The sequence below is a fragment of the Aulostomus chinensis genome, chromosome 1 (assembly GCF_037954235.1).
Source record: "Aulostomus chinensis isolate RoL2024-O1b breed Wild chromosome 1, RoL_Achi_v1.0, whole genome shotgun sequence".
NCBI classification, from domain to species: domain Eukaryota; kingdom Metazoa; phylum Chordata; class Actinopteri; order Syngnathiformes; family Aulostomidae; genus Aulostomus; species Aulostomus chinensis.
The window spans coordinates 57,913,125-57,931,290 of NC_141320.1; the positions used below are offsets into that span (position 1 = coordinate 57,913,125).

General features: G+C 43.6%; 1 protein-coding gene across 1 annotated transcript; it reads right to left on the reverse strand.

Moving 5' to 3' along the window:
* Positions 1 to 573: 573 nt before the first annotated feature.
* Positions 574 to 2,706, reverse strand: cryaa (crystallin, alpha A). Its single transcript, XM_086215847.1, has 3 exons — positions 2,325 to 2,706; positions 1,881 to 2,003; positions 574 to 1,380 (listed from the first exon to the last, which is right to left on the reverse strand). The coding sequence occupies exons 1-3, from the start codon at positions 2,520 to 2,522 to the stop codon at positions 1,171 to 1,173; spliced, it is 531 nt and encodes a 176-aa protein (XP_086071973.1). The 5' UTR covers positions 2,523 to 2,706; the 3' UTR covers positions 574 to 1,170.
* Positions 2,707 to 18,166: the final 15,460 nt, after the last annotated feature.

An 18,166-nucleotide genomic window follows, 5' to 3' on the forward strand; every position in this document is an offset into this window, starting at 1 on the left:
GGTGTTAGATAGTGGTAGGAACAGAGAGAACGTGGATGTAGAGGTGAACAGGTGAGAAAAACGGAAGGAAAACAGACAAAGAAAGACGTAGAAGACTCCTGTGTGAAGTACATTTCAAAATAAAACAGGTAGTGACACTTTTTTAAGAGCCCAAATCTAAAAATCAAGGAATTCATCTTTTCTTGACGTTCTTTCTTGTCTTGATGCTTTTTCAAAAGAAACAGCTTTTGCTGAAGTTTGCTCATTTTGACAACGTTTTCATTTAAAATCAGGGACCGAATCAATTCATCAGTCCTTATTTACCTATCACGGGCCAATCACAGATCTATCGTATTGGTTTATATGTTTTCTGATATGTACCGATGTTAAAAAAGTATTTTTTTACAGCGTATAAAATGCAGAAAACATCACATTTGGTAAAATTAGAACTGTGTAACCTGGTGTGTCCAGCAGAGAGCGCTCCAGTGCCTCCGCCTTGTTATTACCTGCTATTTTATTTTGACAAGGACGAAAAATATTCCCGGGGCGGCACCAGACGGAGGAGTAAAGAAAACATCCACGCAGGAGTTGCTTTTTGTTAATTGTACAGCTTTATTATGTGTCTCTTTAGAGTGGACTTCTCATTAATGAGCGTGTATCCAGTGAACAAGACCTAGACTACGAGACAGGATATATTCCAGACGAGAGAGGAGAGGGTTTCAGAGAGTCAGCACAAGAATGGAAGCAGCGCAGGGCTCAGAGAACTCTACTGTTGGAAAATCTGGGACAAGACATGTGTGACATTTACCTGCAAGCCCGCCCGTCTTCATTTTCAGAGGCCTCGCTCTGGAACGTTCCAACAATCAGCAGAATGAAGTGTCATGTCATGTGAATGTCTTGTCCTTACATGAGTTTTCTCCTGAAAAGCTCAGCTGCACCCTTACTTAACCATCCTCATGGGGACATTTTTTTGTTGTTGTTAAACTCGGAACAAAGATACTAATGATACTGTAAGAGTGTGCTAAGAATAATCTACAGAGGAGAAACGGAAGCGGAGAGGATACAGATGTCCTCGAAGGGAAAGAAGGAGCGGCGGAGTGGAGGACAGAGATGCAATAGTCATCCATCCCATTTGGTCGATTTAGGTTGCAGGCAGGCGGAGGCGCGCCCGCCACTCCCGCCACTCAACCTCTAGGAGGACGCGGCGGCGTTGGGCTTTTCGTCACGGGTGACGGGGATACTGCGCTCGCTGCGGCCGGATTCACTCCCCCCGCTGACCTTTGGCCCGACCAGAGTCAGCAGACCATCAGCTGACAGGGAGCAGAGGATTGCTGATTGGTCAACACTGGAGGGGAGGCGGTAGCGGCGGTGAAACTCACGAGAGATGTAACCGTGGTCATCCTATAAAAAAAAAGGGACACTTTGTGAGAGGCTGAACAACAAGCACCTGTTTTTCCCGTCCTATCATGCAGCTTCGCTCCTCCAGAGGCATGAATGACGCACCAGAGGGCTGAACCTTTATTAATGGGCGGAGCTACAACTGCAGCCCCTCACCTGGTGACAGCAAGTCACTGCGGTCTCCACAACAACCTGTCGATCTGATTCTTTTAGCCGAAACCGAAAGTTCTGGACCAGCGGTTTCACCTTCAGCTCATGCTAAGCAAGTTAGCAAGCTCTTCTTTCTTGCAGGAGGTGTTTACGCACCAACTGTCTCATAATACACCGCCCCCTGTTGGTTTGGAGTGGTGATCACAGCCTGACACATTATTGCTTTTGACAATGACAGCGTGGTGTTGAATTTAACAAATTTTGAACTTTCATATCCAGCTGATTGACAGTGAATTGGGATAAAACCCAGAAATACAGTTTCACTGCCCGCGTCAGGAGAGCGAGCGCCTCACCTGTCTCTCCCCGTGCTTTCCCTGGATCTCCACGTAGTCGTCGGTGACCTTCACGCACAGCTCGTCGGGAGAGAAGTGCTTGACGTCCAGGTAGACTGTGAACTTATCCCTGTCAGACCTCACCTGAGGGAGGCACACAAGCACAGGCAGACGGTAGGTTACTGAGCAACACTTTCAGAAACACACTTCATTAAACAATAGCGCAGAGCATTGGCTGGGTTTGTCCCGTAACTTTCTGAACTGTTAGCTTTCACATAACATTTCGAAGGGGGAATTCAAAATGCAACACACTGCTATTTGCAATGACTGAAATTCCAGGGTTTGGAAAATGAGCTTCAGCTTCTTAACTGTCCTCAGAAATGATCGTGTGCCAGAAAAACATTTCTCCCATCGTGAATGTTTGTCTATTCCTAACATGAAGCAGCCTGAGTTCAGTCTCGTTACCTCCGACATGCCGGAGTTGGAAGAATCCAAAAAACTGCGGAACATGGAGTGTCTGTAGTAGGGGCTGATGGTAGAGGTGGTGTAGGGGAAGAAGTCGTAATCAAACATGCCCTCTCCAAAAAACTGGTCGAAGAGCCGGGCAGGGTAGACAGAGCCCAGGGCGCGTCTGAACCAGGGGTGCTGGATGGCAATATCCATAGTGACTGGAGACAGTTTGGTCTAGCACGGGTTGCCTTGGCTCAGGTTGTCAGAAGTACCTGCTCAGCTCAGAGTCCAGCAGGTGAGGAGAGGAGGAAATAGAGGCAAGATAGAGGGACCAGAGTGACGATGAAAAGCAGTGAATGAATAACGGTTCCAGAGCGTTTGTTTTCGGCTCCACGGCTGCCTCCTCTTTATATACCTGAGAGCCAGAAAGAGAGGCTTTAGCCACGATCCCTCTGGAATGGCATTATCTCATGGTGGGCTGGGTCCAGTCAGCAGAATTTGAGTTGAGGATAAGGGGGTGAGGGAGGGAGGGAGGGAGGGAGGGGTGGTGGGGTTGGAGTGGGGGGGGGGGGGCACCCATTCGCCGCCAAATGGGTCCAGACCCTGGTGCGAATCAGAGCCACTCATACACCAGACACCCAGGGCTGCCAAAACAAACCCTGCTGGATGGTGAGGAGAGCACGGCAGAGACAATAAGGCCAGGAAGCGCGATGGAGTCACAGAGGGACACTTGTGCTGTAGTGCATCCGATAGATGGTCTAGTCAGTCACTGACATAATGCTGCTGTTGTGTTCCGTCTGTGTGTGTGTGTGTGTGTGTGTGTGCGTGTGGACCAAGGGCAGATTTAGCCCGGGGGAGGACGAGGGTCAACGGTCCAAAAAAGACAGGAAACATGGTTCAGGGTGCAAACGTGTTAATGGGAACGTTTTGCTTCATGTTATTGAAAGAATTTACGCCAACTGCGATGTTTCCACTGAGGTCTTGGGGGTCAAAAAGCTGACACTGGTGTCGACGCAGTGAAAACCCCAAATTTGATCAAGCATTTTTGTCAAAATTCTAGTCAAAGTGCATCAAATATTAGAACTAATTTAGAGATCTCAGCAGGCGATAGAACTTATTGTTGTTGTTGATGTTTTACCGGCGGTAACTACTGCGATGTGCCACTGGCTCAAGTTAAAATTTGCTCAACGTCTCTTGAAATAACCGAAGACAGCGTTTGACTTTAGGAAGCGACAGGAAAGCAGCTCGGAATTACACATGAGCTGGAAGGAAAGAGTGCGGAGGAAGGAAAGACAATGAGGACGAAGGAAAGGGTAAAGAAGAGGTTTTTTTTGGTTTTTTGGGGTTGTCGGTGAGCTGTGGAAGAATGAATCAAACCTTCTGTCAGACATGGAATAATCAGAACTCTTGGATTGGGAGTATGGGCGTTGGTGCCGACCCTGATTGGGGTGATTGGGCGATGGTGTGGATCCACGCATCGATACTCGCGGCACACGAGGCCACTGATCCGTAAGCGTAGTACAAACGAGTCACTTGTGACTACATTGCAACAGAATCCATCCGTGTATCTTATTCTTAACGTGACTTCTTTATTGTTTACCGGTGTCGTAGTCATGACAACCTAATTCAGGACCAAGTCATGACCAAGACTAAGCAGGGCAAGACTGAGTCTAGACCAGAGCCATGATGCGGTTTTGGTATCATTCTAACTCTAAAAGAGTCGGCCAACATCTTCCTCCCAGTTCCTTTCGGAGACCATTGACGTGCGTATGAAGGAGGTTGGGGAGGGTGAAGGGGGAGGAGCCACTGACCAATTTATTGTTCAAAATAATCGATCAAGTTATTGGTTGCATTTGAAGTTGGAATTTTTTATAACCACGCAAAAAGCGCTGGGGCAATTTAGCGATATCGCCATGGTTTTGGTCTTCACCATTGACATGGAACCTTGAGTTCACCGGGTCCAAGAGTCAGTAAAAATATGGCCGATTCCGAGACAAGGCTGAGACCTTTAAAAGGCTTTTTTAGCACATGACATACAGCCAACAACTATGATGGCGATAATAACCAAGAAAAAAGTGCTTTTCTTTGGCAGTACGCTCAAGAATATTTGTAAAATTCAATACAACTGGAGATAAAAGCCCGCGGCTCGAAGCGTCCGGGACCGTTTGTAGTTCATTTTGAGGCCGTAGGTTGTAGTTCAGAGGGAGTTGTGATGTAAAGACAGTGGAGGGGTTACTTCCCATGCCTGTTGTTTCCCCACCGGTGGCTTCCAGCCACCTGCATTAGTCTAATCCTGCAGGGCTTTGGAGAGCCAGCAAAGGGGCTTAGCCGCTCCCTGCACTCACAGGCCAAGAGCAACTGAGCTGGGCAGTTGGGGCTGTTTTGGGGGCAGTTGGTGGAGGTTGTTGGGGTTCGGGGTCGGCTAGCTGCTGCAGACCGGACATAGATGTGGTTAGACTGGCTGAAGTTCCGCAGAGTCAGCATTCTGGGTTTTTTATCAATGGTTCAGACAATGCCTGTGTGCTCTGTATTTCCGCAGTTCTGAAAAGCCGTTTTGGCCGGCAACCTCTGCTTCTGGCACGGCACACATGCCCGTATTGGCTGGCTGGGTTTGATCTGAATTATAAGGTTGGAAGGTGTAAGGTGACAGAATGTGAGAGCGGACGAACGTCCTGCCGAATGGTGCTGCAGAACCCGGCGTTACTGTCGACCCCGATGAAGTATAGTCCCTTTACTTTTCAGCCCCTTGACCCCTAATATAAAGGTCCCATAACCCCCCTCTACCCCACGCAAACGCCAACAGGCTTCGCCAAACCCATTCAAATATCCGTTTACTTTAAATGTAACTATTTATGACTTTGCAGATTATTTTCCTAATCATTTTTATATACATTTTGATTTCATGATTCAGTGGAGACGCGGCGTATTGGACTCTGGTGTAGTGTCTCTCAGGCAGGGGGGGCTGATCTCTGCTGCCCTCTGGTGGAGTGACATATCACCTGCTTCAACTTAGAAACTCCTAAAAAAAAAAAACGTTTAGCAGGATCTGAATGTGTACAATTATCTGTTTTTTTTTTCTTCCTCATTTCAGCATTTTTGACACATTTTTCAAGACGGGAACTGCAGAAACTGTTGGCCTCTTGTCTGGTGTTTACATTTGTCTGAACATATGGACCCGTTGTGCCCAACAAGCCCTAACTTGCCGGTTTTCTGAGATCTGAAAACATATTTTTGTCGCTGAAATAGACTCGGGGCAGGATCAACGGCTGTAGAAATGGTTCCTTACTGTTAACACATATAAGCTCCAAAGGTGGGAGCTTTAACAGGAACCTATGATTCAACCGAAATGACAAAAAAAACATACACTTCCTGTGTGGCTGTGGGTGCCCACTTAAATCTAAATCCGGAAAGCGTCTCGTCTCCGTGCTACGGACTGATTTAGCAACAGAGAGGAGCTGTAGGTGGAATCCCTGTCGGGTTTATTTTTTTTAATTTTTTTTAGATCTGCGCTCAAACAGATGAGGCTTTCTTTCATGAGGTTTTCTCTCATCGTCGGAGAAAAAAAACCAAGTCACACCATCAAAAAAGGGGATCTTCATTCAAGAACCACAATAAAACTTTCCTCCGGTGGGACCAGCAATGAAGCTGTGACACTTGCATCAATGTCACGGGACCAAAAATGCTGAAAAGACACTTACAGGTGCTCTAAATGGGATTATTGTGTATAACAATGCAGGTTACTTCCAACGAGGGAAGAAAAGTGACTTGACAGGTTGGATACGAAGTACTAAAACACCAAAATATTACTAAATACCCGCTTCACTCCCTCACTGACTGCACCGAGTATTCTGAAGTAGCGTCACGTGTCCAGAAATACTCCCAGTATTCATCAGCGTGAAGAAATAACCAAAAAAATTAGGAAAACCGCAGTTTGCTACTGGCAAAGTGAAAATACGTAGTTCTCCCTCTGGGTAATTTATCACGTGATACTAATGCGGAACAATACAAACGCAATAAATGCAATAATCCATAATAATAATAATTCCTCATAAACCTAATATATCTTTTTATGAATATCACGGAGTTATTTTTTTTTTTTACTGAATCAGAATTTGTTTAAATCAACTCTTTCACCCTTTGGAGATGATTTTTATTTTCATAATTTATAAACGTAATCACCAAGGAGCCGTCTAATCATAATTTAGCTGTTTTTGTTGTAAATAATTTTATTCTTTCGTCATCATTTCGTTTTTTTTTTTTTTTAACTGCAAAATTCTCTCCGAAACATGGGAATAACACCATTTCGAAGCTGATTATATGACATAATATTGACTCTAATTATAGTAATATCTACAGCTCAGGTCAGGTACCCGTGTTCAGATTTATCAATATGATCTGACCCTCCAAAAGAATCACGGCTAAATATTTGGGAATATAATTTGCTGTTTTGTTTTTTTTTTTAATTTTTTGATAATTCATACATTTTCTTTATCTCTCAAAAACAAAAGGCGTTTTTTTATTGTATAATAATTTGGATGAAAATTTTATATATATTTAAAGATCAGATCAGTGATACTGAACATAGCCGTGGGCAGAATCACTTTAGAAGCATTTAAATAAAACTCTTATGAAACTTAATTTACTGAGGACCCATGGGGGACCCCTGGGGGACGCCACTGTGAAAACTCTTGATTTATAATGTGCTATTTTATTTTTCTTGTCACCGCCACTTGGAGTTTCTTGTGCAAAACACAATTCTTCAAGTAGTTTAGGTTTGCCTCCAGTTTAACACTCCTACCAATAAAGCTTATTTGAATGAGAGAGAGGGAGGGGGGAGGGAGAGAGAGAGAGAGAGAGGGAGGGAGATTTGACGCTTTTATAGTGAAACTACACTAACAAACACTACTTCCTCTCACCCCTTCACTCAACACAGCCTTCACCATGCATATAGATTGTTTTGTCCGTTGTGTGTCTGACTGAGCGAGTGTCCGGACGCGCGCGCACGCACACCACACACGCGCGCGCTCACACCGATTAACTCGCAGCTCACACACGGACCTCAGAGGGACGATGAGACCAAACAGCTCCATTTAAACAGCAACTTCTCAAACAGCAGGAGCCCAGCTGGAAACAGGTAGCGGTAATTACCACCCTACAACCCCGCAGAGAGAACGAGGAGACCGCAGGGATGATGAGAGACTCCCCTCATCCGGTTGTGGAGCGGCCTGGGCTGGAAGACGTAGCCGAGGAGGAAGACCTGTTCTCGGTAGAGGAGAGCTGCAAGAGCACGCTGCAACCTAGGAGCTTCCAGGTGTGTGTGTGTGCGTGTGCGTGTGTGTGTGTGTGAAGTGCTTCCTCGTTTTCTTAGTTTAGCAACAGCTCACCCAGGTTCATAATCTTAATTACTAAAATATTCTATAAACCTAAGACCATGTTTGGAGTTGTGGTTTTGTTGTTTATTGGAGAGACCAGACCAAGATGCAAAAAGAACACAAAACCGGATGAACTAAATCAGCCATGAAAAGATGAGATCAGAAGAAGACACATCATCATCATACTCCCAGACAACATTTATAGAAACTTTAAATACAAAACGACCAGCAGGAAACAGATTTTTTTTTTTAAAACTTGGTCACAAAGAAAATGTGGTTTTTAAAAATAAAATAATTTGAATTTTGAAAAAAAGCACTTGCAGGATTCTTTGTGTCAAATGGAAATGCGGTGTTAAAGTGATACACGATGCGTGATAAAAACCCTAAAAACGCACAAATGTTGGAGTCAAAGCAGCAAGATAGTACAGGTGTGGTCTCGTCTCTAAGCCTCAGCCAAGGGTCGGGGGAGTGGGGGGGGGGGTGATCACATGACCCGGATTAAATACTTTCTCTAATATTTTGCAGTAACCAGATTGCTTTTCTATTTATTCCGGTTTTCCAACATTTTCCCAGCATGCACCCCCCCCAGCTATACATTCCCCTCATTTCTTAGTAATGAATGTATTCATTCCTCAGGAGGAGGAGGTCGATGCGGAGGAGGCCAAGCTGTCCGCTGCTCAGATGGAAGCAGAATTTGTCCAGATGACCTTCAGGAAGCAGGTGTCTTACAGGTAGGATGCTGAAACAAACCAACAAAAAAAACAACTGGAAACCTGCTCGTGACTTTTCACGGTTCCCCTTCAAAGCCAGCTGGGAAAAAAACCTGGAATGTTCTAACCAGTTTTACCTGAATTTGACACTGTAACCTGGTTCTGACTGTGCTGCGTTGGTCTCAGCCCTGAACAGACAACAGCAGCGTGGTGTTTTGTTTTTTTTTGTTTTTTTTTTGATGCGTGTGGAATCTTGTGACAGAGAGAAAGTTGGTGAGTTTCACTTTCGTAGAAATGAAGGAGCAGCTCTCTGGTCTTTCTTTAGCTGTCCACCGACCCCTGGATGATATGACCCTTTGACCTCTTGCTCATGTCCTGACGTTGCTGAACTTATACGTGCAACAGTGACTCCTTTGACATTTCAAGTGTGCAGGACTGTTTACATAATTGTTTTAAGGAACTACTTATCCCGTGGTGCACTGCAAACGATATTTCTGACCCAGAATTGATTAAAATAATATTCTGACCAACTGGCTATTTTATTGTTGCTAGGCAACTTGTCACTGATGTCAGAGAATCCAGAAGTGGAAATTGTGTTTCCTGGTGCCAGTTTTTATCAAACGGTCACGGGAACTCGTGAAACTCGTAAGTCAGAGATGGTGCTGATATGCTTCAAGAGTACTGAAATTGCAGTATTCTCTGTGAAAAGCAGGTTTTTTTGTCTTACAAACGCGAAGTACTTATACGGCTCAATCCAGTTTCTCGATGCCGTTACTTCATCCCACCGAAAACTCGACAATTGTTGATCGTTTTGTGTCGGGATTTTATTAAAGGTGTCGTAAGTGATTTCCACATTGTTATACTGAGTGTTGAGTACTTCTACATTCTCCATACTTCTACATTCTCTCTACTTCTACATCCGGGCAGCCATCACTGAGTGAGTATTCGGTCATTAACTGGTGTCCTATACCCGCCACTCTGCGGTAAACAGAAAACCCCTCATTTGTGGAATCGTCTCTCCTTACTGGCTGAAAGCGGGAAACCAAAAAATGTCTTTTCTGTTTACTACAGAGCGGAGGAGCTGCATGAGGCTCCTTAAAGGTATCTTTAAAAGACCGTTTAACACATATTTACAGAAAAAGAAATGTTACTTTTATCACTGACAGCGCCTTTAATTCTGTGCTTGATAGCAGTTGAAACTGTCATTCGTGGTTTGTGTGGCCAGATACTGCATTTTTAGCAAATTTCTCTTCCTTGTACTACCAGAGTTCTTGTTCTTTTTATAGCTTCCTGACCACACGCACAACACCTTTAATAAGGAATTGGAACCAGATTTTCATTCCACGTGCTCGCAAATTTCCCGGCAACTTGAGAGATACCGGAGATGCCAAAGTGGCGATGAAGTGAAACGGGACTCGTGGGGATCCATGTTCTACGGCTGTGGATTCATTTAGTGATTAAAAAAAAGAAAGAAGTGTAGTTACACACACATACTGAACTACTTTAGAAACAGAAGTAAACTGTGTTTTTTTTTTTCTTTTTGCCCACAACTGCAACAGTTCACTTCCTGGTAGGTGTCATGTGGGATGTGTTGTCTTGCCGGCAATTGCAAGATAATCTAGAAAGAGTGACTTCATCAACCCTCCCTTATAGTTTTTATCCCGACACTTTACAGTCCCCCACTAGAGTCAACAAGAAGGCAGGCGCAGTTGCTTCCCCTCTGGATGAAATATTGGCCGTATCTGTTACCGTAGAAACGGTCGCTGCTTGGTTGTCTCTAATCAAATTGGCGTCCCTCCTCGTCCGTAAACAGGCCTCTCCATAAACAGCTGCCCCCTCCCTGCTCCAGGCAAACACTCAGAATACGGCTTGACCCTTGGTACCTGGATGTGTTCCCTTCTGTCCTTAACTGACAAGTGTACCCTTTGAAGACAATCTGTCTCAGGATGTGATGTCACGATATATATATATATATATATATATATATATATATATATATATATATATATATATTATTGTGTGTAACAACTTGTTAGTAATGCCTTTTTTTGATAAGGAGTATAAAACATGTTGTGAAATCAAGTGCTATTTTAAAATATCCATCACAATAGTAGGTTATTCATCTCCCAAGCCTTGATATAATACACCTGCCATGTGTATTTGTGAAAACCTGTGCTGTATTGATAAAAGATAGATGTAGGCGGAACATTTAATATCATGATGTGATCATACATTTTATTTATAAAGGGGCTTTTATTGTAGTAAACCCACTTCGCACGAGTTGGAATGATTATAATGAAATGCGATGTGAAACAAATGTCAGTTTTGTTTCTGTGTGTTTACTTGTTTCCTGTAAAATTGTGATGTGAAAGTGGAACTTTGTTTACTTATCGTTTTAGTAACGAATATGCATAATCCACAAGACTTACGCTGGCTGAATATCTACTGCTAGTTAGCTCACCGCTAACAAAAGCTAACGAAATAAAACAGGAAATGAACACTAGCAAACTAGAACAGGTAGGAACACAAACTAGAAAACATACTGGTGAAACTTAAGAACCACTTCTCGAGCTAAACAGACAAATACAAACTAAAAGTCCAAAACTGGAAGTACCGGTACACACTTAAATGAGAGGGGACCTGAGGGGACGCGGACATTGTTAGCCCTCTGCTAACTTGAATGTAAATAGCGTGAAATGTTTTTATCTTAGTTTTTTAGCAGTCAGTAGGTCCAGTAACAACACTCCTAATGAACAGTGGATCAAGAATGTGCTAAATTAACTCTTACTTGGCCAAGTAATACTGGCTTCCTCATAAGTGGAGTAACTTTACACTTCAACACTTCATTTTCTTAGCGCCATTTTAGCAACGGTCGCCAACACTAGACGGGATGGTGACATCGCGCCATCTGGAGGGTTCATCCCCAAACGTTAATGTTTAGGTTGTCATTATTTACACAGAAGATATGTTTCGTTAAACAGCCAACATTTTCACTAACCAATCCAAAAAAACAAAAACTAGCTAACGAAATGCTCAACTGATATGCTATGTTCATTGTGCACCAATCTGGTGCTGATATTACCTTGTAAAGTTACTCTGAAGGCTAATTTCTTAAACATATAACTTAGCTTGTTGAATTAATATGAAATAAAATCGTAAAGTCAACCAGGTAGAGTTTTATGATATCGGCATTTATTGGAAAACAAATAAGCCGATGCGATATATTTGCGATCAGCTGGTGATGGCCGATAACTGTAGATAAGCTAGTCGGTTGGGTTGTAGTTTTAGCTTCTCGTGAGCAGTGCGTAGCAGTGCGCTATGCTATATATGGGCGATTTTGGCACGCCACCTACTTCTGGAAACTCTGAATTTTTCTTTTGATTAAAACGATTTTCTAGCCTTTTCAAATTGCAACTTTGATAATGAACCCAAGTTTAATCCTGAGACTTGTTTCGAGAATGTGGAGGATAAGAGTGCTGAGGTGATCTGAGTCAGAGGGCTGACACGTAATGAATGCTGATGTACTGCTGCTCTCGTTCACATTCATCCTCTGCTTTTATATGAGATGCTGTTTGAGTTCATGCTCACCAGTTCAGGAGAGGAGGGATGTTTTCCATTCCCGCATTTAGAGGTCAGCTAGTAAGACAGCTCCTTACTGGCTGCATCAAGCATAATCTCAACACAATTGAGTGTAATCAGTAATACAGATGGGATTTTGTGTGTGTGTGTGTGTGTGTGTGTGTCGTGGGGGTGGGACAGGCTGGCGCAGCTGTCAACTCTCCTGACTCAACAGAGGAGTTATGTAAGGATCGGCTGCCACCAATGTGTGTGTGTGCTTTCCTCTTTCTCAGAAGTGATATATATTCATTATGAGGTTTCAAGGGCTTCAAAGAAGTCTCAGGAAGGACCCATAGGACCTCAAATGTCCTAATATGATACCACCAGTGACGCACCGACAGGTGAAGAACGAGAGAACCAGACACGTACGCACCTACTGATAGACCTGAGGTGGCTGGACAAGGGCCCAAGGTCGTCAGATGATATTTTTTCCTCCTTTTTTCACATTTTTGTTCACAGGTGACCACTACAAACCTGTGTTTCACCTCATATATCTTATTAGTCTTTAGCTTCCATCTTAAAAAACAAAATAAAAGAGTGAGCTTCATCTAAGGTTATTAAATGACGGTAAACTATATTGTATGGATAATGAGTGTTTGGAATCATTAGTGTGTGATAAGACTCGGTAGTTGAAGCACTTCCTCGTTTGTCCTTCCTTTTTTTTTCTTGCTTTTTCATGTGTGCCTGCAACAGTGACCTTAACTTTTCTTTTAGGTCCCATTAGAAGTTCGTGTTAAGTTCCAAAGTGGGAAAATTAACTTCTATCATTGCTACTACATCTAATGATGATAATTACTCTTATTACAGGATAAAAGTATACTTAAGCTGGTAAAGACTTCAAAAAAATATGTTTTAAGGAGGATTTCAGCAATATTTTAGAAATATTTCAGAAACCATAAAACCAGGGTATATGCTTTGCGGTGTGCTGCTCAAAACCTAAATTAATATCAGATTAGATGGCAAGTTTTTTGCAACACGCTTGATAGAGGTCAGAATTAGTTTTGTCACATGTTTGGAGGGCCAACTTAACGTTCCAGGTTCTGTAGGTCTAGAGAAAGAGATGCCGAGTCTATGAACAATGAGAAAGAAGAGGCATGTGTAAAGAAAATATATCGGGTCCCAAAACTGAGCCCTGAGGTACACCAGAAGATCTGTAGTTACTGCAGAAGATCCATCCATCCATCCTTTTTCTACCGTTAATTTGTTAAGGATCGTGTGTGTGTGTGTGTGTGTGTGTGTGTGTGTGTGTGTGTGTGGGGTGGTGGTGGCTGGAGCCTATCCCAGCTGACATTGGGCGAGAGGTGGGGTTCACCCTGGACTAGTAATCAGTCCTTCCTAGGGCCATCGGGAGCAATTAGGGGCTCAGGATCTTGCTCAAAGAGACTTTGACATGGTCACCGGGGGAAGTGAGGACCGAACCAGCGACCCTTTGGTTGCTAGACAACCACTCTACCCCTGAGCCATGCTACCTTTTGTTATTTCCCTGTTTGTTATCTAGTGCGTTGCCACTTCTCAACTAATTGCTAATCGCTAACTGACGCCCATAAAAAGGCATGAGTAATTGTCTGTTACCGATCACAAATATGAACAGCTGTTGTTGTCAATAAGAAATGGTTTATTTTAAGTGCAAGTGGAAATGGCAGCATGAAAAAGAGAAAATGAGGATGAACTGAAGAACTGAGTATCAGTGTGTTGTGTTCCTGGCTTGGTGGTCTTGGGCTCCCATTTAGGAAAATATTAATATCTTCTTATCGGAGCGAACGGTAAACAGCTTATCGTGTAGTCAGTTAATGTTACAGTTAAGAAAAACCTCATTTTCAGTAGTTGGTCCTCCCTTCGCCCTCATGGCGGCCGTCATCCTTCCTTGTCTCAGGACTAAGGAAGGATGATCTATTACAGAAAAATGTAAAACGGTCCAAAAATAGAATATAGGAAGGGAGGACACATATAGTATTAGTGGTACTCGCATAATTATATCAGACAGGAGAGCACGAGGGTGGAAGGTTCTCTCCTGAGGGTCTGACATCACCAGTTGCCTCATTCCTGATTGGTATGCAGACCCCGTGTGACCCCCTCTGCAGGCAGTGCGAATGGGAACTCATCTAGCTGGTGCTATCAGGTCTAGAACTCCATGCTGCTGGGCTATGTAACGTTGTGATGGTTTACCGATCTGATGATCATATGTGTCATTTTTGATAACATTTTGCTGATTTGTTATTCAGTTTTTTTTGCAGACGCGGTCGTCACTTTTGAGGACAGCGTGATGTCAGTCTGAAGGACTCAAAGTAGACAAGCGTGGAGTGAAAAGGGTTAACAATTAAGGTGATATAAATAGCCCAGAACACACCAGGGGCACCTGCGTGTTTTGTATTTCATAGACCAAAACAACTGCCCCCCTTTAGAGGAAGTGAGGCAGAGAGAATCGAGGTCCGACCTGGACAAGGTTACAAAGTGGTCTTCTTGATGTTTGGCTAGGTCAGGGGTTCCAGAAGATTTCCAGAATTCAAAATCAAGATTGAAAGGATTAGAAATCATGTTGTAGTTGGTTTTTTTGTCATAGTTGCGCAGAAGATAGTCTTAATAGATTTAACCAAATGTGAAATTGAATGGGTTCGTATTGCCTGCTTCAACCACCTCCAGGGGTGGTGGGGGTCCAGCCTGGTAACACCGAATGGTAACCGAAAGCAGTCGGCCATTCCTATGCCGCTATTTTAATTCTCCAGCAAAAGCAAAAGGCTTTGCTTGCTTCGATCTTGTGTAATGTTGGTTGGAATGGCTTTTTTTTTTTTTTTTTTACACTTTTTATCACCGTCTCCGATGCCGTGACCGTGATTGACGAGCGCCGGGGTGTTAAGTTGACCAGCTGAGGGAGTGGGAGGAAAGAACAAAGCACTCCGTGCCATCAAGCCAAAAAGTTGTGTAATGTAGCACTTCATCACACCAGATGGAGGCAAAAACACGCAGCAGAGAATAAATGACTGTTAGGGGGTGTTAGATACTGTGGCTCATACATCCCAGGCTGGCTGGTGGAGGTAGAGTACTGGCCTCTTACTGGTCCGGCTAAAGAGGGAAGACAGGAAGTGCAGGAACAGGGTAGAATCTGGTTTAAAAAATAAATGCACATGGAATGCAGAATTTATGGCCTGATACAAATGTCTTTAAAAAAAATCGAAAATCAAATAAAGTGCCTTAAATACGACTTGAACAGGTCTTGGATTTTGAAGTATTTTAATTTGAAGTGTTGCTACCCTTGTTGCCCCCCTTGTTAAATTCTTATCGTATCTTTAAAAGCATATTCAAATTAACAGCCTGGCCAAACAAATTAAGGCCTGTCGTTATAAAATTGTCGGGAATAATCAACCCTAACCCTTTAAAAGGGATGTGGGCGGATTTACGCAGAACGGCGTTGACGGATGGATGTGAGAATCTGCCTCGCCGTGCAGTGAAGGCAGTAACGACTTTGCACACTGCCACAGTTGCCAGTCAACTAATTCAATAGTATCAGCTGAGCGGCTGCTGGTTATCAGTGGGCCGGGTCACGTACAGCAAGTAGGTTAATCAATGCCACTGATGATGGCAGCTCCTCCGCTGCTGAGAGAACCTGGATTGTTCTCCTCCAACTTCTCCTCTCCTGCGCTGCCCTCCTTTGCCGTTCTGTCGTGTTTGCGTGCAGAAGTAAATCAGCGTTTTTCATAAATAATATCTGAGAGAAGGTCACGTTATTGATGTCTTATTGGCGAAGCAGCGTTAGGAAAGTTAAAAGTTGTGTAGAAAATCAGTATTTCGCGGGGTTCACCCTGGATGGAATGTAGAGTCTGGATTAACCTGGTCCCCTCTTGATGTCTTTGGACTGTGGGAGGAAGCCGGAGTACCGGAGAGAACCCACACAGGAACAGGGAGAACATGGAGACTCCACACAGAAAGATCCCGTGCTTGAGCTGGGGCTTGAACCTGGAACCTTCTTGCCGTGAGGGGACAGTGCTAACCATCGCACCACCGTGCCGCCCTATCAAATACGCAATAGATAGTTCAAGAACTACAAAAATATTTGCAATATATAAGATAGAAACTCTACATGAGGAAATCTAAAAAATATCAACAATTGACATCTAAACAGAACAGTGAATCATGATTGCACATTTAAGATGAAAAAAGAAATACCCTGCATGAACGACCGGTATTATTGTGGTTCATCCAGATAGAGCAAAGGATTGTGGGTTGAAGCAGATAGTAAAAGCTCCTGATGTCTGAATGTACCTGGCGCTCGGCACGCGGAGCCGTCCACTGGTGGAGGCGACAGTCAGATGGGCCCCATCATTTTTTTCCCCCTCGACAGAAGCGTCACACGTGATTGATTCAAGGACTGTCAGACATTTCAAGTTCAAGACGCAAATCAGTTCTGCTTGTTACCACCAGTAGAGTAGAGATCTCCATCCATTTTCAGGTGTCAGGGATCGATATCGGGCCCTCTGCTTTTCACCGTCTCCACTGACCTTCTCCAGGTTACAGCAGTTTGTTTCAGCAAATATTATTTGTAAAGCACCAAATCACAATTTACCTTGAGGGGCTTAAACAGATGAACCAGTTTGTGTGGTTGTTTCTTCCTGCATCACACAGACGTCAGCGCTGATGTCCGGACCGCGTGATCAGAATCGTGATTTTACCGAGTTGAGCTTGTGGGTATTACGAAGACTCAGCTAAAGAAAATGTTGAAATGTTTTGATTGTATTTTTTCAACTAAACTACCCAAACATGTCCAATCCCACCGAAGGGTCACTTAACCAAATATGTTCCGTGACTGAAACCCCCCCCCTTTCTTTTTTTTTTAACATTATCTGAAGGCCCATCTGTCATTTTGACAGATTACAGGGGATTTAACTGAACCGTCCGATTCTGGTTGATTCCAATACACAGACTTTGTCTCGTTATCATTAGAAAATTAAAATAGTAGGCAGCCAAAATTTTGATGCCCCCAACGAGGAAGCGTGACAGTCTCCTACCCCCCCCCCCCCCTACGGAAAAGCACCAAAGTTCCATAAAAGCACCGATTGGGCTGTGAAACCGTCCCCTCAAGACGTGCGCGGAGAGTTCTCTGGTACCCACGATGAGAACTGCTCGTTTTGGGGTCGGATTTAGGATTCATGCTGGAGTGTATAATCAGAGTCCTTGGTTAGAGCCAATCAGAAAATGGGTCAGCTGTGGGTGTTCGGAAGGTAGAGGGATCTCTCAGAATTGTGCGTTGAGCTGTTGAGTGGCATTTTATTTGTCATGGAAATATTGAGTGGGCGACGGATGAAAGGGAGCAGCGCTAACAGGAAGGAGATGAGCAGGTGTGTGTGAGTGTGTGTGTGTGTGTGTGTGTGTGTGTGTGTGTGTGTGTGTGTGTGTGTGTAAGGCATGTTCCCTCCGTTAGAGGGACTGAAGCCACAGCGCCGTAACAACAACATGAGGCTTCTTTTTCATCCCGCCCTGATTTCAATACCTCTATACAAAGTATATAAATAGATATTTCTGTATAATAAGAAATATTTGTATGTAACAACCGGGACGGACCACTGACAGGTGACATGATCCCTCTAGAGATCCACTTTCTTAAGGAGGAGACATTTGCGATCCCCTTAGGGCCTGAATATTACACAGGAAAGAATCAGATTTTGGTAACGGGCTTTGTGCGGTGAAGCCGAGTTCTAATTAAATGTTTTTAAAGAAACGATGAATCATGGTAATTAGTCAGCACAGCCTTCTGATAAAGACGCTGTAAGATGTTTAAAAAAAAAAAAAAAAAAAGCTGCTATCTGAAGATCAACCACTGAACCGCCGGCCCGTCTGCCTATCAAACGGCGCCCCCGAGTGGTCATGTAAAGCGGCACGCACGGAGGAGGCTGACTCAGGTTGTAATGTGCCTTCAAAATAAAGCAGAAATCACAACTGCTTGTCCTCCTGGCACGTCCTCCCAAAAAAGCTTTTTTTTTTTTTTACTTTTAAAAGCGAGACACTTTTTACCCTTTTCAGAGTTTTTTTTATTTTTATTTTTTTTTAATTTAACTCAGTCATGAAAAAAAAAAAACGATACCGGGTGTAATTTATTAATTTTTTTTGGTGCATGTTTTAAAACAACACTGTGAGTAACCACAGAAGATGCGATGCGGCAGTTGAA